Source organism: Macaca nemestrina, chromosome 12 (genome assembly GCF_043159975.1).
Source record: "Macaca nemestrina isolate mMacNem1 chromosome 12, mMacNem.hap1, whole genome shotgun sequence".
Classification (NCBI taxonomy): domain Eukaryota; kingdom Metazoa; phylum Chordata; class Mammalia; order Primates; family Cercopithecidae; genus Macaca; species Macaca nemestrina.
In genome coordinates, this window is record NC_092136.1 from 123731752 (window position 1) to 123759734 (window position 27983).

Below are 27983 nucleotides of genomic sequence, written 5' to 3' on the forward strand. Positions count from 1 at the left end.
TTGCCGGTTCTCTGATTGTTCCTTAGCAAAGAGCAAATAAAAAAAGCAAACGTTCCAAAGCCGAAGACTTTTCCTTTGATACAAACAAGCGAAAGTTCGATTATTTGTTTAATAATTTTCCGTTGATCCCTTAGTCTTGTAGTCCCTACTTTATAAACGGTCCCTAGAAAGGGGCGGTTCTTTCCGGAAATTGTGACCGCAGCTGTTTTCACTCCGCTGTGACTCAGAGCACTCCGGATTGCAGGAGAAAAAGGTAGGGGACCAAGCTGTCGGTGCAGGGCCTGGCTCCATCCCCTGCTCTAGAAGACTGAGAGCTGCGCATTCTAGCTCCCTTTCCCCAGTGCCCAAATTTGTAGGGGCTCCTTGAACTGCACGCCCCACGGGTGGAGGATTTCATCCTGATGTATGAACCCCAGGAAGGTTTCCTGCAAGTTTGGTAGTTTAGGGAAATCTTTTGGAGGCTGAAGGAGGGATTTAGGCATCTCCTAATCTGAAGGCCCGTCTTCCTACTTTCCTTCTCTTTTACTTTACTTTTTCACCCCCTTTCTTTCTTTGATATAGACAATTGATGTTTTCTGAATTTCAAGATAGTGTAAGCTGAGGAAATGAGGCTGTAAGCCTCCATCTACTCCAATCAACTGCAGCCTCTAAGCCCTTCTATATAGAAATGTAAGAGACTGACGCAGTCCCTTCTGTAAATACGCGGACATTGGAAATCTGGGACTGAAATGGAAAGGTTAAATCAATCTCTGATTTTATCCAAGCCCCACTTCTTACCCCAAATCTCCTTCTTGTCTGGTTCCGGGTTCTCCACTTCAACCCCTGCCACAGGTCGCAGGGGTGTGTGTGGCCGGTGGTGCCACCCAGCTCTGCTCCCTCCCTTCTAGCCGCTGAGCAGCCCCTGCTGGGACTGCATTCCCGAAGCGGCTACCTGGCTAGGCCAGAAGACTTGTATTCTCCCAGCTGCCTCAGATTCATGGCTTTCAGCTTGGTGGCCGGTCTCTACCTAAGCCTTGCAAGTTGCCTTTCTGAAGTGCCATCCTGAAAGACAGAACTAATTCTGACCCAAACTAATTTTGTTTGTACTCGGAAGAGTGGGGGCAAGGGTGCAGAATAGCAAGTTTTCCTCAACGGAGGATTTTTTTCTGAGCTTAGAATCAGGAAGTGAAGGCTATTTCCTTGTAGGGGACCCCCTCTGCGTCTCTCTCTTTTACTCAAGCCACCGTTGGTGAGTATTGCCTAGCCTGAGAGCTTCTCTTTCAGCTGTTTCACTCCTGTGTGAGTCTCCTGCTTTAGGCTGTCTGCTTAATGAGTTATTGGAAATTCTTCCCTCCCCCAGCCCAGCCTGTTCTACCAGACAACTTGCCCAGGTCAGAGGTCTGCGTAGAAGCCCTTTTCTGAGCATCCTCTTCTCTCCTCACACCTGCCGCTGTCCTCTGCATTGCTGTCAAATTGTGAGTCATTTTGCCACACTCAGTTTTTATCCAATTTCTCAAAATAACAGATATGGAATGAAAAGCCTGATTTACTGGTGCTGTTTAGTTGGGGTGCCAATGTAGGCTATGTGCATATATAATATTTATATATATTAGAATATCTTGGATGGATACAAACAAGTATACTGGTATCTTTTAATTTTGAGTCCCAAAGAAAAGCCACAAGATAAATGGCCTGTGGCAGGAGTCCATCTTGGATCACACAGCTTCTCACATGCAGCATGTCCCTGAATGCCATGATCCAAAGTGAATGACGGCAGAGGTTTATTGATTAACAGTTACAACAATAATAGAGACAATAGTGATGTCTGTCATCATTGAATAAATGCCTCCTATGGGCCATGTGCTATTCTAGGGACTTCACATGTATTAATTCATATATGATGTGTGGATATGATGCTACTCATTTTAGAAAGAAAATACTGAGACTCAGAGGGGTTAGTGACACCTGTTCCATATGCCTAAGGAGTGGTGAATTAAACACACTTTTGAGAAAGTGGAATTGGTATTTGAAACAGCCTCAGGGTGTTTCAGAGATTTCCTGTTTAGTAGATACCAGTGAATCTTATACCTTCCCCACCTAGAACTGCCATTTAAAGGGAGCCTTTTGATGGAAATCTTTGTCTCCTTTTTTTAAAGGTTCCAACTTCCTAACTCCAACATTAACCCTTTGACTGTATTCTTATGCCAGAGAAAAGCACATAAAGTACTGGTGTTTGAACAGATAACTTCCAACATGTCTCCCTGTTTGTGATATGTCTTTTCTGCAGAAATCTTGCATCACCATGGTGCACTTCTATGGCCTACTCACCCTCCAACGGGAGCCAGGTAAGCTTACTTTGTGACTCTTACTCGCCATTGCATCTTCAGCACTTAGCACAAGGCTTGATCTACAAGGAAGCATCCTACTGAAGCTTGATGAACTTGAATTCTGGTCTATCTACAGTGCCACTGAAGAGTATCTCTGTGAGCGTGTCCATTTACGAGTTTGTGGCTGATGTGTCTGCAACTTTGAACTATGAGAACGCGGAGAAAGTTCCTTTGGAGGCTGTCTTTCTGTTCCCCATGGATGAAGACTCTGCTGTTTACAGCTTTGAGGCCTTGGTGGATGGGAAGAAAATTGTAGCAGAATTACAAGACAAGATGAAGGTAGTAGAAATTACCTCCTCCCTTCTTATTACATTACCTCCTCCCTTCTTATTTCCTTAATGCATACTCTTTATGATCTCTACTAAATATACTTTCACAAAACATGCTGATGTTGAAAGCTCTTTCTTCCACTCTTTTCTAACCGCCATTTTTCTAAAATCATTTGGGGGGAAAAATCAATCAGAGGCATTCAAAGTATAGCTGTGATTAGACAAGACCAATCACAGCCACTCTGCACTACTCGTCTCTTTTTCAGCCATGTCACCTTGGATGTTCCCTTTCTTTCCCATCCCTCGCCCTGTTCTTCTCAGGCCCGCACCAACTACGAGAAAGCCATCTCCCAGGGCCACCAGGCCTTCTTATTGGAGGAGGACAGCAGCTCCAGGGATATCTTCTCTTGCAATGTGGGTAACCTCCAACCTGGGTCGAAGGCCTCAGTCACCCTGAAGTATGTGCAGGAGCTGCCTCTGGAAACAGATGGGGCTCTGCGCTTTGTCCTCCCAGCTGTCCTGAATCCTAGATACCAATTCTCTGGTGAGTATCTCTCCCCTTTGAATACTAGTGGTGGGTGACATAAATGGGGAAATTTTCTTAAGGTTGAGAGTGTCTTAAAAAGTGTTGGCAAGGAAAACAGAACTAGTTCACTTTTTATAGGGTTGTCGAAGGACAGTTGCCTTAATGTGAAGACTCCTATAGTCCCTGTGGAGGACCTGCCCTACACACTCAGCATGGTCGCCACCATAGATTCCAAGCATGGCATTGAGAAGGTCCAATCCAACTGCCCCTTGAGTCCCACTGAGTACCTAGGAGAAGACAAGACTTCCGCTCAGGTAGTTAATGAGAGAATACTGCTGTTGTCAGTTCCTCTGTTGCTTGAGTCTTGACTTAGTCCCCACCCAGTTCTTCCCAAATGATAACCCAGAGGGGGTCCCACATGCTCCTTCCATATCCTCGTTTAATCTCCAGAGCCTTCTCTCCAGCCTCACCTCTGTTCCTGGTCATGTCTCTCATGGAGGAGGACTGTAGCCCTGACCTCAGCCCCAAGTAGCAAGCAGTGATGATTCTAATGTGGCTCCTTTACCTGTCCTCAACTCAGGTTTCCCTGGCTGCTGGACACAAGTTTGATCGGGACGTGGAACTCCTGATTTACTACAGTGAGGTGCATACCCCCAGCGTGGTTTTGGAGATGGGGATGCCTCAAATGAAGCCAGGTATTTTCTTTCTTCCTTTGTAGTAATCCTCTAAGGGGCACCTCCCTGTCTTGGAATTACTGTCAAATTACTCTCTTTTCTTTCCTTCCCTCCAGTGGTGGTTAATACGTGTGAAAACTGAAATAGTTTACACTATGTCATGCCAAAATGGTTAGGTTTAATGACTGTCATGTGATACGTCTTGTAGGCAAATTTAAGTAGATCAGTAGATAATTGGGCAAAAGCCAGGAACAGATAATTTACAAGAGAAAACATGGCCAGTTTATAAACATGTGGCAATGATCAGTATTGACAGAAATCCAAATAATCATGTGACATTTTCACCTTTCAAATTATCAATGATTTCCAAATCTGATGCTTCATGCTTTAAAAGGTGTGGTGAATTAACCTTTTGAGGATAAATTTGGCCATATATGTTAAATAAATGTTAACTGTCATAATTTCACGTTTAGAAATCTTGCCTAAGGAAATAAATCTAGATATAAGTAAAAATATGCACTGAGATGTCCCCCACCATTTTAATAATATCAAGTATTAGTAAGCAATCAAAATGTCTCTTAGTGGCTAAATTTCCTATGCTAGGTATACTTCATGAGTTATTATGCAGCTCCTAAAATAATGTACACTGACAGATTGAAGTAATTGGAAAAATGACCTCCAAAGAATGTTAAGTAAAAGAAAAGTAAGTTATAGACAGATTACCACTATAAAATAATCTGTGCTTTAGGAAAAACATTTTAAAACACAGGAAGAATGCAAGCAGTAATTGTGATTAGATTGACTAAGTTTAGTTCTTAATTTCTTTTTTATCTAATAAATAATTTTTATTGATTGATTCATCACAGCTACATGCAGTCTCAACTGAAGTTTTTTTTCTCTCTTTTTTGAAATAAAATATACATAACAAAATTGACCATTTTAACTATTTTTAAGTGTACAATTCTGTGGTCTTCAGGACATTCACTTTGTACAACCATCACCACCCTTCATCTCCAAAACTTTTTGTTTTGCCCCAGCTTTTTAATTCCTAAGACTAAGTTTAGCTTCTTAATAACTTTAGTTTCTTGTTTTCTTTTAATGTTTCTTGCTTTTGAAATTTTCCTTTATGTATACACACTCTTTCTTGGAATTTAAATTGGTATAACCCATGTCAGTTTGCTGTGTTCTTGGGGGCTTCCTGGGCTGCCATGCTCCTGGGTTTCAATGACGCAGGACTGGAGTGCTATTGCGACTTCTGAAGCATTTACACGTGGTGGAATGGACATGTCCTTGGTGACAATCATAGTCAAAGTGAGATGACTTGAGTTAGGCTCTTGCTTTTATAATTATAACTGTTATCAAGAAAATACCCTATAGTTGTTTTTCTGCAGAGTACCCTACTCTCTCATTGTTAATGTTTGCTTCCAAAGTAGCTTCATACTTGAGCTCACAAATTGAACTTTTTAGTTTTCCCTCACTTGTTCAACCACTCTTCCTCAGGGCCAGCTCTCCATGCTAAGGTCATTCAAGGGGCTCCCAGTTTCCACCAGATTTGCTGTAACCAGCTCCTCTTCCATGAAGCTCCATGCTCTGTCTTTGTACATTAGTGTTCCGCTTTTTCCTTTCCTTATGGTGACTGTTTCCTTGGGTGTCCATGAAATACTCCCACAACAGTGACCTACTTGTCAGTTAAGATTATTTTAAAGGACTGTCTTCACCAGAGAAAGTTCCATGACGTTGGATCTCAAAAGGTAAGCATTGAGATCTCAGTCCCTGTTTTTCTAAGAAGTTCCCTTGGTCCCTATGTAGATTTTCTCATCTAGTCCCCATGACCAGTTCTGAAGGCCAAGGGGGGACATCAGGGACAGTCTTTACAGTCTTGTGAATCCCTTCCAGCAGGACTGCTCAAGTTTTGCTTCCCAGGTCATATATTTAGTCAAAACGACTTGCTGTTCTCATCCACACAAGGAAGCAAATGACAACTTTAAGCGGCAGCTTGGCTCACTAAAACCATTTAGAGTTCTGCCAAATGAAACCTACAGCTATATGACAAAAACACAGTATGTTATTTTTTTACAAACTTAGAACAGATGTACTTACGATATTAAGAACATAATGTCTTTCTAAAATTAAATTTATAATTTAATTTTAAAAGTGTGTAAAAATACAATTTAGAAATAATTTAATAATATTGTTATTACGGGTTTAATCTGAGTTGAGCCCTAAACTGAGTTCCTTAAGTATATTATATTACTTAACTCTTAAAATCAAGCTTGTTCAACTCAGAGTCTGGGGGCCGCACGGGGCCCAGGACAGCTTTGAATGGAGCCCAACACAGATCTGTAAACTTTCTTAAAACATTATGAAATTATTTTGTGATTTTTTTTTAAGCTCATCAGCTATATTTAGTGTTAGTGTATTTTATGTGTGGCCCAAGACAATTCTTCTTCTTCTTATATGGCCCAGGGAAGCCAAAAGATTGGATACCCCTGCTTAAAATAATCTTGACGTAGGTGGTACTACCTTGGTTTTTCAGAGGAAGACATGAGGCTAGAGGAAGACATGAGGCTAGCAAGCAGAGGAGCTGAAGTTTGAAATGCCTCATTTGAAAACAAAGAAGCTGAGACTCATGGAGGTGAAAATAATTTGAGCCAGGCTAAAATTATAGTAGATAATCCACATATAACGCTTACAATTCATCTGGCATTGTTGTAAACAGGTTAAATGTGTTACCCCATATCATACTCATGCCACCCTTTCTGACTCCTCAGTATAGCACCAGCTCCATTTAAAACAGCTGTCTCTGAGAATGGAAAGGAACCTTGCTCACCAAAAAAGCTCCTCCTCTGTCATATATCCAGACATCTGGATTGTATAAATGTTATTTTTGAACCAGTGTCCTATCATATATTTGATGGGCAACATCCATCTTATTCAGAAGCCAGTTTGGTGATTGACATATCCTATGGGAAAGAAATTAAACTGAGCCACATTCTCTTGTCATACCAAATCCCGGGTCTACTGAGAATATAAACCTATGATCCTGGAACCACTTTGTAAAAACGGGATAATGGAATTTAATTATATAGCCTCTTATATTTTCTGTAAAGTTGGAGTTAACCCAGCCATTCTCATTGCATCACTATCTCAATACTAGCATTTCAGTTCCTGTATCAGCCCTCACTTGCTTCTAAAAATAGTCACAGCTATGGCTTTGACAATGTGGCCAGATAGACTGGGATCCTGTGGTCACCCCCACACCATTGTTTGGATGATGCTCATAGAATCCAACACGTATCTCAGTGTTTCCCTTTCTTCTGGGGACTATCAGCGAGTTATTCATAGCCAAAGCAGACAGACTTACCTCAGTGGGTGTAATACTTATACTCTCAACTCTTGTAAATTGTCAACTGAAAAATTGTCCATGTGAGTATCACTTTTTTCAAAGCTGTAATTAAAGACTTAAGGCCCATGTGATACATTTCCTGTTTATTTGATTTGAAGAAAAGGTTTGATTCTGTAGATAAACTTGTCTGATTCTTTTGGCAAATGCTGGAACATTTTAACCTAATGTGTTTCATTCATTTGCCTAGCTGCCAGGAAACTGGTAATCAGTGATAATGTTTTAACTATTGCTTGTGTCTACTAACTTCTATCCTCTTTCTTCTTTTTCATATCTGTTCTGCTTTTGTCTGTCTTATATAGTTATAACTCACCTCGACCCCGTTGCAAGCAGTTATGGTATACGAATCATCATAGTGTTTTAGATTTCAGTTTTCTTAGCTCTTAATTGAATTCACTACCATTGATTCTTAGGTACTAGGATTCTTGAGTTCCTTTTTGTCTTACAATGGCTGTATCCTTTCTGAACAGGTCGTTTGATGGGAGATCCATCCGCAATGGTGAGTTTCTATCCAAATATCCCGGAAGATCAACCATCAAATACCTGTGGAGAGTTTGTCTTCCTCATGGACCGCTCAGGAAGTATGCAGAGCCCCATGAGTAGCCAGGATACATCTCAGCTGCGCATCCAGGCAGCCAAGGTAAAGCTTCTTTCCTCTTCTGGGTCACATGCTCAAGTGAGGATGAATCTGAGGGGTTAAATTAGGGTCTATCTGGAGCCTGAGACAGCAGCATGACGACCCCGAGGTTAGCTTTGGAATGTAAGAAGGCACAAGGTGGGTGATGGCCTACATCCTCCAGAGTCGATTGGCAGGGCCCGTGTGTTTTGACGAGCCTCTCTCGCTCTGTCTCCTCATGCTCTCTTACCTTCAGGAAACACTGATTTTGCTGCTGAAGAGTTTACCTATGGGCTGTTATTTCAACATCTATGGATTTGGCTCTTCCTATGAGGCATACTTTCCGTAAGTTTCTGGAAAGACAATAGGGAGTACAGAATGAGACTTTAAAGAAAGCGACTAAATTGTTAAAGGGGTTACTGCGGAGTTGACTTTGGCATTGGGGGTTTCGGATAAGACTGTCTTTTCATGGGGGTTTTTCAATTCAGTTCAGGGACTCTATACTGGGCAAAGTTAAGTAGCCCTCATGTAACTGGGTGTGTTTGTTTTTCTCAGGAAGAGTGTGACGTACACTCAGCAAACAATGGAGGAGGCTCTGGGGAGAGTTAAACTTATGCAGGCCGACCTAGGGGGCACTGAAATCTTGGCACCACTCCAGAACATTTACAGAGGACCCTCCATCCCAGGCCACCCCCTACAGGTAAGAAGTGGAACAGAGCTCACAGAAGAGACTGCAAATGTGAAATCCCTAAGAATCTGTGCCCCTGAGCTTCATGCAATGTGTTGAAATATGGTTTGTAATTCACAGTCTTCTATCATATAGTAAATAGAAAAAAAAAGACGATGCATTTTTCTTCTTCCTTAACTCCATGCAATGGACACTGGAAGGCCTTTTATGGAGTGCCACAATAACTTAGATGCAGCTGGGAGGGGAGATGCTAAAAATTCCCTGGGTTCTGAACAGATCATGTGCGAATGTGGTGCTAGCGACTGAAACGTTAGGGATTTCATGCCTCTTTGAAGAGGTACCAGAGCCTCTGCAATGAAATAGGTGGATTTTTCAAGGGCAAATTCTGGTTTCTTAAAATGAACTTGACAAAGACCTGATGAACATTTTCTTTCTTTGTACAGCTTTTTGTCTTTACAGATGGAGAAGTTACAGACACATTTAGTGTAATTAAAGAAGTTAGGATCAACAGACAGAAACACAGGTATGAAGAAAATGTGATTTCTGGGTAATTGGAGCTAAGTAGTGGCATACAGACTGTAGTGCCACATGATGCCACTGTTGACATTCCTTAAAGAGGACCAAATGATTTCAGAATTTAGTTTTAGCAGCTGAAAATTTATTTTTTCCTATAAAAATTAAAAACAGTTTTCCAAATAACATCAACAACACAGCAAAACCATTGTTTCTTATTCTTTCTAAACTACAATGGACACGAGAATTGAATAGTAAGATGTTAATTTTTTTTTTTACTATAAACATTTTTAGGGAAGTAAAACATGCAGAAAACTACAAAAATTATAAGTATACAACTGGATAAATTATCACAGTGAATGCACTGTGTCATCACCACATAGGTAAAACCTGGAATGGTAGTAGGCCTCTCCATCTGTACCCTTTTCCATCATGTCCTATTCCCTGTCACTACACACTAAAACTTTCCTGACTTACAACATCATGGGTTATTTGTGCTTGTTTTTGAGTGAAAATAAATGAGTTATACAATATGTTTTTGTTTCTGTGTATATTGTTTCTTTTCTTTCAGCAATATGTTGAGAAATTCATATATACTTTAAGTATAGCCATAGTTAATTTTCACTGATGTATGGTATTCCATAAAATGACTATACCATAATTTATCTATTGATTTTAATGCTGTAGGACTTTGATTTGGCTGTTAAAAATGATGCTGCTGTGAACAGTTTTGTATTCTTGTACATTATTGTTTTGCACACGCGTGTATATGCATACATACATATTTATATACGTAGATTTTTCTCTGAGTAGACAAGAGTTGTGGAGTTTCTAGGGAACGCCAAACATTTTTCCAAATGGTTGTACTAATTTAATTATTTATTGTAGGAGTGTTCCAATCGCCTCATTTCCTATCCAAAACATGATATTGTCTTTAAATTTTAGTTTTGTGTGTGTGTCGTGGTGTCTTATTATAGTTTTAATTTACATTTTCCTGCCGATGAATGAAGTTTAGCACTACTTCATATTTGTTCACCAGTTGTATGTCCTCTTTCGTGATGTGTTTTCAAGTCTTTTTCCTGTTACTTATTTATTCCTATTAGGTTGATTTTCTTATTGATCTATAGTTCATTCTGTAGTCTGGATACAAGCTCTTTGTTGATTGTATGTTCTAGAAATACTCTGTAGTTTGCTCTTAGCTTCAAAATGTATTCAAGTAACAGTTGTTAATTTTAATGTAGTTCGATACTTTCTAATCTTTTCCCTTATGGTTAGTGTTTTCTGTGTCCTGTTAAAAAGTCTTTCCCTATCCAAGGTTTTGTATTTTTGTAATGTGGATATCAAATTGACCCTATTCCATTTATGGAAATGTTGGTCCTTTCCACAGTGTCATCTCTGTCATCAATAAGCATCTATGCACATGTACATTGTTTCTGGATCCTCTGTTCCATTGCATTGGTCTATTCATCTAGATGTGTGCTAGAACTACACCATATAAATTAGTACAGGTTCATGATAAATCTTGATTTCCAATAGTGATAAGCCCTCAGTTTTGTTCATTTCATAACCAAGACTGTCTTGGTTACACCTGACTGTTAGTAATTGTATTTTAGCATTAGCTTGTCGGTTTTTACCAGAAAAGGAAACGTATTGGTATATGGGCCAGAATTGCATTGACTAGATATATTTAAGCAGTATTGACTATTTACTATATTGAGCATTCCAATCTATTCACATGGTATATCCTTTCATTCACTTTGGTCTCTGATTTCTCGAAGTGTTTGTTTCCAACATTTTATTAAGAAACCTTAAACATATAGAGGTGTTGCAAAAATAGAACAATGGAGAACAATGGCATGGGCTGGCCGCAGTGATTCGTGCCTGTAATCCCAGCACTTTGGGAGGCCGAGGCGGGCAGACCACAAGGTCAGGAGTTTGAGACCAGCCTGGCCAACATGGTGAAACCCTATCTCTACTAAAAATACAAAAATTAGCCAGGGCATGGTAGTGTGTGCCTGTAATCCCAGCTACTCAGGAGGCTGAAGCGGGAGAATTGCTTGAACCCGGGAGATGGAGGTTGCAGTGAGCTGAGATCGCACCACTGCACTCCAGCCTGGGTGACAGAGCGAGAATCCATCTTGAAAAAAAAAAAAAAGTACAATGGACACCATATACCCTTCACCTGGGTCTACCAGTTGTCAACCTTTTACCACATTTGTTTCAGCTATGTTTTTTGTCTATACATACATACCTATGATAAAATTTGACTTATAAATTACGCACAGGAAGAGATTAGCAATAACTAATAATAAAATGAACAGTTAAGTAAAATAAAGGTCACTTGAACATAAGTACTGCAATACCACATGTATCTGTCTGTTACCTGAGACTGCTGCTAAGTGACTAACGGTCATATAGACAGCATGGAGACACTGGACATAGAGGATTCATGTCCAGGGTGGCATTGGGCAGCATGGCACAATATTTCATCATACGACTCAGAATGGGATACAATTTAAAATGTATGAATTGTCTATTTTGGGAATTTTTTATTTAATATGCTTGGACTGCAGTGGACCGCAGGTAACTGAAACTATAGAATATAAAACTGCAGATAAGGGAAGTCTGTACACACAAAATCTCTCTGTAATATTTCATAATTCTCTGTGTAGAGGGCTTCGTGCATTTTTTTATTAAATTGTTTCCCTAGGTGTTTGATGCTATTTTAAATAGTATTTTTTAATAATTTTATTTACTGGTTGTTTATTTCTATTTAGAAATGAATTTCTATAGCTTGTTTTACCTTGACTTGTATTTAATGATGTTAATTAATTTAGATATTAATTAAATTATATTTTAATTTAAGAGTCTGCAAATATATTTGCAGGCTCTTTTAGATATTCCATGAAGAATCACATTTGCAAAAAATATCAGTTTTATTTTTCGTATTTTTAAAAATATTCTTTTTCTTATTTTTTTAAAATTTTTTCTTCCCTTCTGGATTAGCCTGGAGAGAACCTCTAGTAGAAATCTGAATCAAAATGATCATATCCTTATTTCATTTTGGACTTCAACGGGAACATTTCAACTTTGCACAATTAAGTATGGTGTTTGCCATAAGGGTTTTTTGTTTTTTGTTTTTTTTTTTGTAGTTATCCTTTCTACGATTAAGGAAATTCCCTTTTATTTCTGTTTTGAGGGTTCTTTTCTCTCTTTTCTTTCGTTTTGAATAATGAATGATTGTTGAATTTCATCAAATGTATTTTATGTATCTGTTTAGATTAATGTATGATTTTATCCTTTCTTCTTTTAAAGTCTGAATTCTAATGATAATTCTTAAACGTTAGACCAACCTTGAATTTCTGGAATAAACCCAAAGTAGTTGTGATATATTAATCTCTTTCATATATTTTTTGATTCCTTTGGATAATACATTTTTTAGGAGTTTGAATCTATTTTCGTGGGAAATATTGACATATATTGTCTTATCTTGTCAGGTTTTGATATCAATTTTATGCTAGTATCATAAAATGAGCAGTGAAGGTTGCCTTTTTTCCTTGCTCCAAAAGATTTTCTTTCATAACTATTTATTATAATTTGCCAGCAAAGCTCTCTTGGCCTGGATATTTTTTTGAGAAAGTATTTGTTTTGAACTATTCATATTTTATGTGTTATTTTTTATAAAAGTTTGCATATTTTACTGAACTTATTTGCATTAGATTGTCTATTATATTGCCTAATAATATTATTAAATTTTGTAGAATATGTAGTGATATTACCTTTTCTTTTCTAATGTTGGTTATTTGTGCCTTTTCTATTAATATTTCTTTCCTTGCACTGGATATTTATCAGTTTTAATAATAATTTCAAAACACCAGGACCTTTGTGTTTGTTGGTACTTTCTATCATGTAAGTGTTTTCGATTTCATTAATATCTACTCCTATCTATCTTTATTATTTTCTTTCTTTTACATTCCTTGGGTTTATTGGCCATCCTTTTTTAACATCTTGAGAAAGATGCTTGATAGTTGAGTTTTAGACTTTCTTTTCTAATTGCATATTCAGAGCCATAGATCTAAGCACATCTGTAGCTGAATTTTAAATGTGGATATGCCATTTGCCATTGTCATCCACTTAAGAATATTTTCCAATTATCATTATGATTTTTAAGCTTGTATAATTTATAAGTACAGTGCCTAATTTCCCAATATTTGAGGATTTTCTATTTTTGTTAGTTGTCAAATAAAAAATTATAGAAATTAGATGATCCTCTAGATGACATCTTCCCTCTGAGAGGATGCATTCTTTTCATTCTTTGCTTCTGAATGGTCACTGGATAGACTGGGAACAGATAATCTTAATCCAGTGAGGGTCTGATGAACTTCAGGCACGGTGATGGCTGGTCTATTTCGGATTCACCTCTACCTCTGGGATGTAGTCCTTTAGGGTTGTATCCTCAGTTCTTAGGTGTTTACAAGAACACCTTTGCTATGAAAAGCGCGAATTGCTATTTTGTTCCTCCCGCCTGTGTGTAACCACTTGGGTTTTGAGTCATCTGTCTTTGTACTTGGCACTTGCTTCGAAGGGTCAAGGAACATCAGATGCTGGGCTCATTTCTCTTGGCTTCTCTCCTCTCCCAGGTCTTGGCCCATAGATTTTTATCTTGGTAGACCTTTGATGTTTTCAAACAAGTTGTTGTAAATATTGTATACGGCTTTCCTAGTTCTCTGCTGGCCTGAAACAATTTACAGTGGCATTGCTGTGAGCAGAACTTTCCTAGGGTGTTATATTTTAAGTCAGAAGTCATTGATTTAAGTTACAGTTCTTCTACTTGCCTGCAGAAGATAAATCAACTAATCTCTCTATGCCTTAGTTTCCTCACACGAAAATTAGGATCCTAATAGTACTCACTTTACAGATTTATTGTTATGGTTAAAAGAGTATACCTAGGGAATGTATTAGGAACTGCGCTAGATAAAAAGTAAGTGCTATATAAACTTTTGCTATTATTGTAATATTTTGATTTTTATTATCATCCACATGTAGCACTGTCGTGAGTTCTAGTCAGTCATCAATTTTTTGTTGTTTGATTGTTTAGAGATAGGGTCTGTCACTTTGTTGCCTAGGCTGCTCTTGAACTCTTGGCACTGGCCTCCCAAATTGTGAGCCACCACACCCAGCCAAAATTGTTCAGTTTTGATTTTATACAAAAGACCTTAAAAAAATAACAGCACTTTATAACATAGGCTACAATTCAAAGATCATGTTAGAAATTTAAAGGTTGTGATATGAAGATGCCGTCAGGTCGTAGTATTTAGGAAGTCTCGTTACAGGTAGGTCCAGTTAGAAGTCTGTTCCTGAGTCTAACAAGTGTAGAGCATTGATCCTAATGCTGATGCCACTAGACTTGGAGATGATGACTCACACTAATCGAAGAGAGACTGATACATAAACCAAAATTGCAGGGTATTAATTTGCAATGAAAACTCTGTCTGACATGCCTTCCAAAAGCACCTGTGCTAGTACTACCAATATATTCTTTGTTTATATATAATTCTATTTGGGAAATCACATTATGTTTAAGAAGTTACTTGGTGCACATGGACTAAGGCAGGGCAAGAACTCTCCAGTTAGAAGAGCAGGAGGCACACTTCCTTTCCCTAAGAATGATCTTGCTGGGGGAGATACGGTACCAGCACATCATTAGGTAGGAACTGGTGTTAGTTTCTATCTTTCTGTTAGTTTGCCAGAGGGATCTTGCAGTAAGGTGGATCAGTGCTCCAGTGACGTTGCTATCATTTAGTAGTTGCATGATCTTGGAAAGATTTCTTAAACTTTCTGGGCCTCAGTTTCTTATCTGCAAAGTGAAGCAGAAGCCTGCTTTTTAGGGGTTTTGTGATGATTAAATTGAATCATTGATTTAAGGCATTTTTATACCTCCTAAAATATAGAATATACTCAGTAAATGGTAGCTATTACACTTTTGGTCAAGAAAGTAGACTATTTCCTTATGTATTTTTGGCCATATGTATTAATTTTATATGTTTATTCTTTAATACTTGCGTCTAACTTCTGTCCTTTTACAATTGCAGGTGTTTCTCATTCGGTATCGGAGAAGGTGCCTCCACCAGCCTAATAAAAGGTATTGCCCGGGCATCAGGCGGCACCTCAGAATTTATCACAGGCAAAGACAGGATGCAGTCCAAGGTGAGGGACAGACTGGCTGTGTCTGTCCGGAGGTGGCAATCCAGACCAAAGTGGAATGGGGTGGGGACACTGTGCAAGGGCAGGGGTAGCAACTTTCCTCCAAGATACCTGTTCCTATATCCCCAAGGCCTTAGGCTGTATACTTCGTCAGGCTACTTTTGGCCTCATGTAATAGAAGCCCTCTGTAGTATCTGGAAATATGACATCTGGTCCCAACAGCTGCAAGCGCAGAGACAAGATTCTGAAAGGGATCGGGGCCTTTGCATTTAAGACCAGACATGGACAAACTAAGAGCTTTGACTGTCATTCATGACTAAGATTCTAGGTCTGCACTTTAGAACCTCTTTTTGTACTACACGCATCCTGCACGCAAACTATACAAAGAAAAGGAGAAGGAATAATCGTGATAGATCTAATGGATTGGAAGAGGTAGTAAATTGCTATTCCATTTCATCTTTCTGCACAAGGAGAAGACCCCTCTGGTGGTATTTCTAAGCTCCTCTTTCCCAGTTGGTGCCACCTGTTATCTAATCCCCTTCTCCAAGGGTCTCGTTACTCAAACGTTTTCTTTATTTACATTTATGGTACTAAATATTTCAGCTTTGGCTTATTCATATGTAAAGCTTCTTCATACATAAAGCCCATCTCCTGGAATAGTATTGAGGAGTAGGCATGACATGTATTATATTGTACCATATCTGATACATAAATAAATGTTCAGTTAATGGTAGCTGCCATTGTCCATATCATTTGTGTTTATTCTGTTCTCTTCCCTCCATTAGGCTCTCAGGACTCTGAAACGCTCTCTGCAGCCTGTGGTAGAGGATGTCTCTCTGAGCTGGCATTTGCCTCCTGGTCTGTCTGCTAAAATGCTTTCCCCAGAACAGACCGTCATCTTTAGGGGTCAGAGATTAATCATCTATGCCCAACTGACCGGGAGGATGCCAGTGAGTTCCCATTCTTGTTTGTTCCTCTAGTCACAGAGCTACCACACTTGACCATTTCACTAAAGCTGGTAGGTGGATTTTAATCTCAACCAGAGATGATGGCACTTGCCAAGTAGAGCTAGCCTACTTCCTTCCCATCGTTTCAGGTCTCTGGTTTCCTAGGCTACCCGATTCTTCATCAGATATTTTAATACATTGTTTTGGGTACCTGCCCCTGTTCTGATCCTTCCATGGATGATCTCCTTCTTCCATCATTTCTACTCATCTCTAATTTGCAGGCAGCAGAGACAACAGGAAAAGTATGCCTCAAATACACACTCCAGGGCAAGACTTTTGAGGATAAAGCGACATTTCTTCTACAACCCAAGCCTGATGTCAAGTGAGAATTCAGTTTTCCCTTCCTTCCTTCCTTCCCTCCTTCCTTCTTTCCTTCCTTCCTTCCTTTCTTCCTTCCTTCCTTCCTTCCTTCCTTCCTGCCTTCCTTCCTTCCTTCCTTCCTTTCCTCCCTCTCTCCCTCCCTCCTTCCTTCCTTCTTTCCTCTGCCATCTTTGGGGATTAGATTTCTTCTCTTAATTTTGGGCTTCATTGTAATTGTTTTCCTACAATCATTTTTTATTTCTAAACCACCCAAGTCTTATCTCTCCCCTTATCTGACTTTATCTTAACTCTTCTATTCCTAACTTTTAGGAGCCCTGAGAAACTGGTATATGGGTGTCTTTCCCTACATTTCAGTACTTTTTAATTTTTTCCTTTTAGCTTCACCATTCACCGCCTTGCTGCCAAGTCCTTGCTCCAGACCAAGGACATGGGCCTCAGGGAGACTCCAGCAAGTGATAAAAAAGATGCATTGAACCTCAGCCTTGAGTCTGGTGTCATAAGCTCCTTCACAGCTTTCATTGCTATCAATAAGGAGCTCAACAAGCCAGTTCAGGGGCCTCTGGCTCATAGGGACATCCCAAGGCCAATGCTGTTGGGTGCTTCTACCCCATTGAAGATAAGATGCCGATCAGGTAATGAGTTTTATTCTATTCAGACTCGTATATAATAAAAGGTTCTGACTATCTGAGCACATTATTTAAAGGAAAAGGCTGTGAAATGTTCTTAAGTTGCTTTGTTTTCCTTCTACCTCCACATCTAGGATTTCTGGTTAGTGTTAAACTTTTCTGTCCCAGGGAACTAGAATGCATCACATTGGCAAGGAGATTTAAAATAATCCAAGAGAAAACAAAAAAACAAACATTAAAATGTAGAAAGTGCAGGTAAACACTGAGTAACCAAACTGCCTAATCTGTGTGTCTTCTTTTGAGAAGTGTCTATTCAAGTCTTTTGTCCATTTTTAAATAAGATTATTTGCTTTCTTGGTTTTGAGTTTTATATGTATAGATATCTTTTTTATTTAGATATAATTCAAATATCATACAATTCACCCATTTAAAATGTATAATACAATGTGTTTTAGTATGTTCACAGAGTTGTGCAACCGTTGATTGCTACAATCAATTTTAGAGCATTTTCATCACCAAGAAATAAACTTCATAACTATTAACAGACATTTCCCATTTCTCTCCCTGACCCCACCTATCTTCTCCTCCACTCCCCTCCCCACCAGTCCCAGTAATCACTTACCTACTTTCTATCTCTATATATTTGCCTATCCTGTCTTTATATATTTGTTCTGGACTTATTTTCTTTCTTTGTTTTTGAGACAGGGTCTTGCTCTGTTGCCCAGGCTGGAGTGCAGTGGCACAATCATGGCTTACTGGCTTACTGTTGCTATGGCTCACTGTAGCCTCAACCTCCCAGGCTCAAGCAATCCTCCCACCTCAGCCTCCTGAGTGGCTGGGACTACCATGCCACCATGCCCAGCTAATTTTTTGTATTTTTCGTAGAGATGGGGTTTTGCCATTTTACCCAGGCTGTGGCTGGCTTATTTCACTTAACATAATGTTCTCCAAGTTCATCTATGTTGTCGCAAATAACAGAATTTTGTTCTTTGTTATGGCTGAATAATGTGACATTGTGTATATATAGTACATTTTCATCATTCATTCATCCACTGATGGATACCTAGGTTGATTCCATGACTTGACTGTTGTGAATAGTGCTGATATCTCTTTGATATTACTGATTTCCTTTCTTTTGGCTGTATATCCAGCAGTGGGATTGCTGGATCATATAGTAGTTCCATTTTTAACGTTTTAAGGAGCCACAGTTTTCCACAATGGCTATACTAATTTACATTCTCACCAACGGTGTACAAGCATTCCCTTTTCCCCATGTCCTCACCAGTACTTGTTATTTTTTGTCTTTTTGGTGGTAGTCATTCTGACAGGTGTGAGGTGATAGCTCATTGTGGTTTTGATTTGCAATTTCCTGATGATTGGTAATGCTGAACATTTTTTCATATACCTATTGGCCATTTGTGTGTCTTCTTTTGAGAAATGGTCTATTCAAATCTTTTGTCCGTTTTTAAATAGGGTTATTTGCTTTCTTGGTTTTGAGTTAAATTCCTTGTGTATTTTGCATATATTAAACTCTTATCAGATGTTTGGTTTGCAAATATTTTCTCCCATTCCGTAGGTTGTCTCTTCACCCCGTTGATTGTTTTCTTTGCTATACACAAGAGGTAACCTCATTTATCTATTTTTGCTTTTGTCACCCATGCTTTTGAGCTCATATCCAAAAATAATTGCCCAGACCAATGTCAAAGATATTTTCCTTTATGTTTTCTTCTAGTTGTTTCATAGTTTCACCTCTTACATTTAAGCCTTTAGTTCATTTGAGTTGGTTTTTCTATGTGATGAGAGATAAGGGTCTAATATTATTCTTTCATATGTGCATATCCAGTTTTCTCGATGTCATTTATTGAAGAGACTGTCTTTCACCTATTGTGTTCTTAGCACTTTTGTCAAAAATTAGTTGGCTGTACATGTGTGGATTTATTTCTGGCTCTCCATTTCTGTTCCATTGGTCTGTGTCTGTTTTTATGCAAGTACTATGCTGTTTTGATTACTATAGCTTTGTAGTATATTTTAAAGTCAGATGGTGCGATGCGTCCAGCATTTTATTTGTGTGTGTGTGTGTGTGTGTGTGTGTTTTCTCAAGGTTACTTTGACTTTTTTTTTTATAATTCCATACAAATTTATGATTTTTTAATTCTGTGAAGAATGTCTTTGATATTTTCATAGGGATTGCATTGAATCTGTAAATAGATTTGGGTATTATGGCCATTTTAGCAATATTTATTCTGCCAGTCCATGAATGTGAGATATCTTTACATTTATTTGTGTCTTCTTCAATTTCCTTCATCAATATCTTACGATTTTCAGTATAGAGGTGTTTTACCTCCTCAGTTAAATTTATTCCTAAATGTTTTAATTATTTTGTAGCCATTGCAAATGAGATTGTTTTCTTGATTTCTGTTTCAGAGAGCTTGCTATTTGTGTATAGAAACACTAATGACTTTTGTATGTTGATTTTATATCCTTCAACTTTACTGAGTTTGTTTATTATATTTAACAGTTTTTTTTTTTTTATAGAGTCTTCAGGGTTTTCTATGTATAAGATCGTGTCATCTGCAAACAGGGGTAGTTTAACTTCCTCTTTTTTTTTTTTTTTTTTTTTTTGAGACAGAGTCTTGCTCTGTCACCCAGGCTGGAGTGCAGTGGCCGGATCTCAGCTCACTGCAAGCTCCGCCTTTCAGATTCACGCCATTCTCCTGTCTCAGCCTCCCGAGTAGCTGGGACTGTAGGCGCCCGCCACCACGCCCGGCTAGTTTTTTGTATTTTTTAGTAGAGACGGGGTTTCACTGGGTTAGCCAGGATGGTCTCGATCTCCTGACCTTGTGATCCGCCAGTCTCGGCCTCCCAAAGTGCTGGGATTACAGGCTTGAGCCACCGCGCCCGGCAACTTCCTCTTTTCCAATCTAGATTCTTTTTATTTATTTCTCTTGCCTCATTGTGCTGGCTAGCACTTCAAGTACTATGTTGAATAGAAGTGGTGAAAGTGGGCATCCTTGTCTTGTTTCTGATTTTAGAGGAAACGCTTTCAACTTTTCCCTCTTCAATATATTAGTCGTGAGTTTGCCATAATTGTCTTTATTATGTTGAGGTACATTTCATCTGTACCTAATTTGCTGAGAGTTTTTATCATGAAGGGATGTTGAATTTGTTTAATACTTTTTCTGCATCTATTGAAATGATCATATGTTTTTGTCCTTTTTTCTGTTAGTGCAATCCATGTTTATCAATTTATGTTTATTGAACCAACTTTTCATCTCTTGGATGAATCCCATTTGATAATGATGCATGATCATTTTAATGTACTGCTGAATGTGGTTTGCTAGTATTTTTTTTGAGGATTGTGCATCTGTGTTAATCAAGGATATTGGCCTATAATTTTACTTTTGTTGTTTTATCTGGTTTTGGTATCAGGGTAATGCTAGGAAGCTTGTTTTTAGGGTAACACTAGACAGCTTGATGGAAGCAAGCTGACATATAGGAAAAAAAGTAGAGAAGTCAAGAACTTAGTAGTCCAGATGAGGTCAAAGATCAGGTAAAACAGAAATCTCTAAGTTAGAAAACTAGAAAAATCAGATATTGTATTTTAAAACTAGGAATTAAAAAAAAATTTTTTTTTTTTTGAGTCAGGATCTCACTCTGCTGCTCAGATTGGAGTGCAGTGGTGTGATTGTAGTTCACTGCAGCTGCGATCTCTTGGGCTAAAGTGATTCTCCCACATCAGCCTCCCATGTAGGTAGGACTCTAGACATGCACCACCATGCCTGGCTAATTTTTAATTTTTATATTGTTTAGAGATGAGGTCTCACTACATTGCCTAGACTGGTCTCAAACTTTTGACCTTGCATGATCCTTCTGCCTGGGACTGTAGGCATATGTCACCATGCCCAGATAATTCTTAAAACTTTTTACAAATATGGGACCTTGCTACTTTGTCCAGGCTGGTATCAAGCTTGTAGGCACAAGTGATCCTGCCACCTCAGCCTCCCAAAGGGTCAGAATTACAAGCGTGAACCACTGTACCCAGCTTCAATTTTTCAGTTTATTTTTTATGAGTGGGACAATTCTAATAACAAGGTCTTCATGGCTCGGGAGTAAGTGGCAGCAGTAGAATGAAGTGGAAGTCATTGGATTTGATGAAGTCAAAGAAGCTTTGCATTAGGGTGTCGGGTAGGGTATCAACATGGGTGATGAAATCTCTCAAGATGATGGTAGGCCTTTCAATGGAGTGGAAGTCTATGGTCTAGTTTTCAGATACTTTAGTGAATGATTGGAAGTAACAAAGGGATTAGAAGTAGACAATAGTGACGACATGTGGAAGGTAAGCCACATTTAATGATCTGGATGCAGCATGAGGGACTGAAGAGGTTGCCAACCCTACCTCCCTACTTGAAGTGTGGTACATTGAGCAACAACCATTTGAGAGTGATGGAAGGAGAATAGTCTTTTGGGAGGATAAATTCAGTTTTAAGTTGAGACTTAGCTGGCAGAAGCCTCCTGTAGTCAAACTAAAGATGCAGGAAAAATTGTTTAGCGTGTGTCAGGAGTTCCAGAGGACACACTAGAAGGAGGGCGAGGGTTTGTACAGGAGGTGGGCATATGAGAGAAAAATAGCACAGTAAGGGTGGTGACTGAAGCCCATGTGGACGGGAGGGTATCTCGAATTGTCAGGGTCCTTCGTCCACTGCAGAGAGCAGGGAGTGCCACCGTCTTAATGTTTGTATGGATTTTTTCAGGTTTTCGAAAGGCCTTACCCTCCGACCGTCCTCCTTCTGCATCTCAGCCCATAAGGAGAGTTATGTGTTGTGAGGCCGTCTCATTCCAGGTGGACAATTACAGTCTCTGTGGGTTGATAAATCACAAGGACCGGCACAGTCCAGGTGAGTACCTTAATAGGAACATTTTCTCAACAGTGTTTTTCTGTCACACATATAGGACTAGGCAAGCTAAAAGCTTGTAGTTACAGCTATGACAAGACATGGATGTCTCTCGAAAAGTTGCCCTGTCTGTTGGAAAGGACTCATTCCTCCACCCACAGAACCAACTTGGAAACTTACCATGCAGGTGAGGCAGGCCTTGGTTCACCCCTCCAATCTATCAGGACTGAGAAACTAACCTTCAATATTCTGCTGCCTCTGGCTTTCTTTACCCAGGAGGTCATCTGTTTGAAAAGCAGCGGGCAGATGGTCAGATCTGTTCCACCCCTATGTTTCCCAGGGTCAGCCCAAGTAGCTTCATTAGTGTATCATATAGGACCCTGAAACCTGCTATCTCAGTGGAGTCTAGGGTGACCCCTAGTTGAACAAACTCCCTTGACGATCTCAGCTCACACGGCTTGCCTGCGGGCTCCCCCTGCCCCCCGGCAGAGCCCTGCTGCCACCCCCTGTGAGCCCCTGTTCCACTGGTCATCCTTTCACAAGTAGGGTTTGAAGACTGATCTTCTGGATGTTGTCTGATGACTTTCTTTCTATGGCATTCTTGCTATGGCCTGTCTCTGAATTTAGCAGCCCTAAATTCAAGTATGCTGAGGGGCCAATAGCTCCATAATTTCTCGTCCTCCCCTTTTCTTTCTCCTCAAAGGCTTTGGAGAGAATCATCTTGTGCAGCTGATTTACCACCAAAATGCAAATGGTTCCTGGGATCTGAATGAAGATCTAGCCAAGGTCCTAGGTGTGAGTTTGGAAGAAATAACGGCTGCACACCCTGCTGAGGTAAGATTCAGTGGAAAAAGGAGTATGTATGTTTTTGAGAGAGAAAGGTCATCATTGAGAATGGAGGTGATTCAGGACCTATCTGAGGAAGGAAAATATAGGGAGCCATAGAGTAAATTAATTTGTAATAAATAGAGGCTGAAGGTTTTTCTGGTCATGTTAGAGCAGAAAGAGCAAGGGATTAATGGGGAAGCTAGTAGGAATTGATGGTTTTTTTGTTGGTGGATGAAAAAGGAAAAGCAACACTCTCCTCCACTTTAATCGTATTCCCTGCCAATGGTCTTGGTTATATAACTAATATTTAGTGAGCAATTACTCTGTGCCAAGCACTGTACTAAGCAATTAATATTCATGAGCTTATTTATTTCACACGTTAATTTAATAAAGTAGATCCCATTTGTGTTGCTGTTTATAGATGAAGAAACTAAAGTCTAGGGAGGTCTAAAAAGGTGTCTTGAGTTTACCTAGCCCATCAGTAGCAGAGCCAGATTCAGTTCTAAGACTATCTTGAGAACTCCCAATAATAACCTCGTTGTTGCTCCTCTTCATACTGATGAAAGTGGTCCTGACATTGGCAAAGTTAACTGAAGTCAGAATACATGAAGTGTTGTTAATAGGAACCACCTAGTTGTTTCAGATGTATTTAAATATACTGATGAGGATAAATTGCATTCCAGAATTTCAAGGTAACTTGCAAAATCTTCTAACACTCATTGAGAAATTGTCAGGCATGAGACAGGTGCAAAAAGCCTGAAGGACAAATATCATTCTAAACTTTCAAAATGTGGAAAGAGATCAAATAAATTTAAGATATTCTGCAATTCCACTGTCCAATGCAGTGTCCACTAGTCACATGTGGCTATTGTGCCTTTGAAACGTGGCTAATACCAATGAGGAACTAAATTTTTAATTGAATAGAGGGGTGCTATGGTGGGAAATCCATACTAATTGCAAAGACTTTATATAAAAAGGAATAAAACATTTCATCAATAATTATTTGTATATTGATTGCATGTTAAAATGGTGACTTTTTAATAGATTGGGTTAAATAAAATATATCAGTAAAGTAATTATACCTCTTTATTTTTACTTTTTAAAATTTGGCTACTAGAAAATTTAAAATTACATATGTGTCTAGCATTATATTTTTATTGGAAAATGCTGTTATAGAAAAAGTAATTAAGATGATAATTCATACACACTTGGAAGAGGATACAGGGATTATTTAGATGCACTGGGAACAAAAAACATCAGATTGACATTTCCTTCTTTGGAATGGTATCCAGGCCAATGGAATCAAGTGAACCAACAGACCTGGTATGTCTGAATTTCAGTAAGGAATTTGATATACATTTTTTTTAATGATGAGAACATGGACCAAGTACAAACTAGTTGAAAACCCATGGCACTGAATGATGAATTGATTTCAAACTTGAAACAGATTTTTAGACCCACCAGGCTCTGAATTCTCTGGAGAGTCACAGTTTCAATAAAGATTTAGATGAAGATAAAGACCAAGGCTTTCCTATTTGTAGATGACAAAACTGGGAGATAAACTATCAGTCAAAAGAATCAGGATCCCAAAAAACCTCTGAATAATGAGTTACAATTTTTCATTAAAAAAAAAAAAGAAAAACAATATAGTAGGAATAAAAGCTAAGTACTGTTTTGAGTTGCAAATTCCCAACTCTACAGGTAGAGAAGAGAGCATTTGCACATGAAAATCAGAGGTTTTAGATGACTACAACTGTATGAGTCAGAATATTTAACTAAGTAATGGAGGACAACAGGGTTACCTGAAATGCTACCGTATTCTTGGGCTGTGATTGTAGAATTCTGTAAGTGCATTTACCTCCAGATAGACTATTTAAGGAGCTGTATTTTTGGAATCATTATGCTGTTTGTTTTTAGACTAGGAGAACAAGCATGTGGATGTTTGCTGCTTTGACTTAAGCAGTCCTCTTAAGGAAGAAATGGAGGAATTGAGAATTCTAATGTGAAATAAGACCACTCAGAGAGGACATGATAACCATTTCCAAGTTTATTTATTTATTTATTTATTTATTTATTTATTTTCGAGATAGAGTCTCGCTCTGTCGCCCAGGCTGGAGTGCAGTGTCACGATCTCCGCTCACTGCAAGCTCCACCTCCCGGGTTCTCACCATTCTCCTGCCTCAGCCTCCCAAGTAGCTGGGACTACAGGCACCTGCCACCAAGCCCGGCTAATTTTTTGTATTTGTGTTTTAGTAGAGGCAGGGTTTCACCGTGTTAGCCAGGATGATCTCCATCTCCTGACCTAGTGATCCGCCCGCTTCGGCCTCCCAGAGTGCTGGGATTACCGGTGTGAGCCACCGCGCCCGGCCCCATTTCCAAGTTTTAAAGGTCATGATATAAAATAGGAATTTCCCTTGATCTCCTGACTCTAAAAACTGAAGCTGGGAGCAGTGGGTGTAAACTCATGGGAGACAATTTTCTGCTGTATGGCTGAGATTTTCTATTGAGAAATAAGAGCAATACAACTAGAATCAGAATATTTGGCCTTTAGTCTCACTTCTGTCATTTGCTAGATGGCTAAGTTTGGGCAAATCATTTTGTTAATACTTCTCTATGAAATCAGTTTTCTTTCTTAAAAATGTTTATTGATATTTTTTCATGTTTTTTTGGGGGGGTATAAGGGTTACAATTAAAAAGACTCATGAAGGTACTTTATAAACTATAAAGTAATTTTGCCTATGTTTCTCTTACTAGAGCTGGGTAAGCCTTGTCTTAGGGGTTTCCAGAACTGTCCTGGTGGTTACACTGGATTTAAAACTTAGGATTTTCTATTTCGAGACTCAGTGGATTGCTGCCCTGAGGTTTAAGGCCTGGCATTATGCCTTGCAAGTAGTATCTGGAGGTACAGAGAGACCAGGTAACTCCATCTAGTAGCATTTAGAAGGATGCTAAGTGAGGAGGGAGCGAATCTTTTTGCATCCTTTTGAGGGACTTCCTGCGCCAACTGGAGCTCTCTATCTATTGTGCAGCTTGTGGATTCCTCAGGCTGGGCCACCATCCTGGCTGTGATCTGGCTGCATGGCAATGGTAAGGACTTGAAGTGTGAATGGGAGCTTCTGGAAAGGAAGGCCATGGCCTGGATGCGTGTCCATGCAGGTAGGAGCACAATCCTAAGGCCTGTCTCCTTCCCCTTCCCTGGCCTGGCAGAAGGTTACCACAAGAGAGTCCCATTGTCACCTGTCTCCACCATCCTGCTTCAGATCTTTACTAATCTGCCTGCTAGTTCTTTTCTTGGGGGGACAAGGGTGAAATCTTAAATTGGGGACAAGGTAGGCGGGTGAGTAGGGAGGGAGAGGGACACGAATGGGGAGTGTGAACTGTGAGAAGGACAAGTGGCATTGATTCTCCTTACTGTCTCAGTACCAAGCTGAGTAGAAGACTAGAGTTGGAGTGTATTCTCCTGGCTGTTTGTTATCTCACTGCAGCTGAGTGTATCTGGGGCCAGAGAAGATTCAAGGAGAATCTGGGCAGTAAGAGGAGAAAAAGCAGGGAGATTGAGGACAGAGAAAAGCACAACTCCTAGATGATCTGGGAGGTTGGAGGAGCCTCTCATTGCGATCCTTCATCCCTGATTCTTGTTTTTCCTCACCACAGGCTCCACCATGCCTTTGGTTGTGAAAGCTGCTATTACTTTCCTGAAGTCATCTGTGGATCCTGCTATCTTTGCCTTTTGAAGATACCATCCAGAAAAAGAAGTGCCTTTAATTTGCTACTGTCATTTCCTCTATTATCACTTCTTCTGTGATAATGTGTTCTTGTGTTTTATAACTCTTTATTTTTTGCCATGAAAGTAAAGGATGCTTACTCCACTTTGCTTCTCTGCTCCAGGTTCACTTTGGATATGATCTTTCTTTTCCCAAGATATCCCCTCAGAAAAGTGACAGTGGTCCCAGAACCTATTCCCTTTCTTGAAGGAGTTCAAACCATGCGTAGGCTTGTAATGTTCCTCCCGGGGTTTCCAGGGAAACAACATGAAAAACAGGTGACATGAACTACAGACTAAAGATTGCAGCCTTGATGTTAGGGAATGCCTGAACTAGAGAATTTTCTGCATTATCTTTGTCTGTTCACTTTCTATCTTATATACTTGTCAGGACTATACTGGTAAGCTTTGAAGTTTTCCGTGTGTAGGAGGAGTTAGAGGGAAGTTGAAAGCCAACATCTGGATCAATGTAATGTCAAGATCACAAAAAGAGAGACTCCAAGGGTCCTCTGTGAGAGGTGGCACTGTTGGGGACCTTCCTGATTCATTCTGCCTGGGCTTTGCTAGACTGCACAACCTACATGCCTTTTCTTCCACTGCCTGAAAGACTTGCGTTGAACTCTAATTGTTGGAGAGAGATGTTCCTCCTTAATCATGAAACACCTTAGGAAGAAGTCTATAATGCAATCCTTAGTCCTACCCTGAACCTATGAGTCCTCTAAGTCAGGCCCTGATCTAGTGCAGTAAAGGGAAGGGTGGGCTTAATGGGAGCTTTGCCTGGGACCTGAATCTGGAGGACTTACCACATTAGGAAGAAAGGAACTCCCCATGATCGCTCCTGACCCTTGTGTCTCATGTACCCTATCCTAGTGGAAATGATCCTGTTTGATAAGCTATCCCTTAAAATAACTCATATCAATGCTGTCCCTTAAAATAACTTGTATCAATATTAAAACGACTATTTCTACCCTTTGATGAGTAAATGCAGTGGTTCTTAAAGTGGTCTCGTCTCCCTACCCCACAAATCTTTTGCTACTGCCATTTTGGGAAGCTAAGCTAGGATAGTAAATTGACCAGAACACAGTCGTGGAAATTTCACCTGAAGTTAGTGAAATACAACTTTAAAGAGTCGGGAAAAAAAGCTTAGTAAGAGGTCTACTCTTCCATAGATTCATTTATTGAACTTATATTGGTTTTATTATCCCTTGTTTTCTGTCCCAGCTTTTCTGATGCCTCCACTGTTCCCATGGTATCCTGTCCCTCTATTCTTCTGTTGTAGGCTGACTT

At 39.5% G+C, this 27983-nt stretch overlaps 1 protein-coding gene across 5 annotated transcripts; it reads left to right on the top strand.

Moving 5' to 3' along the window:
* The first annotated feature begins 169 nt into the window (after window positions 1–169).
* On the top strand, window positions 170–27671 carry LOC105476307 (von Willebrand factor A domain containing 5A). 5 transcript variants are annotated; one of them, XM_011732095.2, is made up of 19 exons: window positions 170–253; window positions 1340–1454; window positions 2267–2324; window positions 2443–2645; window positions 2957–3179; window positions 3300–3475; window positions 3742–3856; window positions 7709–7878; window positions 8111–8199; window positions 8410–8554; window positions 8986–9065; window positions 15148–15262; window positions 16045–16209; window positions 16488–16588; window positions 16966–17219; window positions 21965–22108; window positions 22809–22939; window positions 25963–26089; window positions 26588–27671. In XM_011732095.2, exons 3-19 carry the CDS (start codon window positions 2282–2284, stop codon window positions 26665–26667), a joined length of 2361 nt encoding a protein of 786 aa, XP_011730397.2. In that variant the 5' UTR covers window positions 170–253; window positions 1340–1454; window positions 2267–2281; the 3' UTR covers window positions 26668–27671. The 5 variants fall into 5 exon arrangements, 4 of the variants coding, with proteins under 4 accessions (XP_011730397.2, XP_011730398.2, XP_011730396.2 ...); XM_011732094.3 differs by lacking the exon at window positions 170–253 and adding an exon at window positions 1084–1228; XM_011732096.3 differs by lacking the exon at window positions 1340–1454 and having other exon boundaries at window positions 210–253.
* The last annotated feature ends 312 nt before the right edge of the window (window positions 27672–27983 follow it).

Coding starts and splice junctions, on each gene's coding strand:
- LOC105476307 (XM_011732095.2), top strand. CDS start 2,282: ATGGTGCACTTCTATGGCCTACTCACCCTCCAACGGGAGCCAG. Junction 8,555..8,985: donor TCCCAGGCCACCCCCTACAG/GTAAGAAGTGGA, acceptor TTCTTTGTACAG/CTTTTTGTCTTTACAGATGG. Junction 22,940..25,962: donor CGGCTGCACACCCTGCTGAG/GTAAGATTCAGT, acceptor TCTATTGTGCAG/CTTGTGGATTCCTCAGGCTG.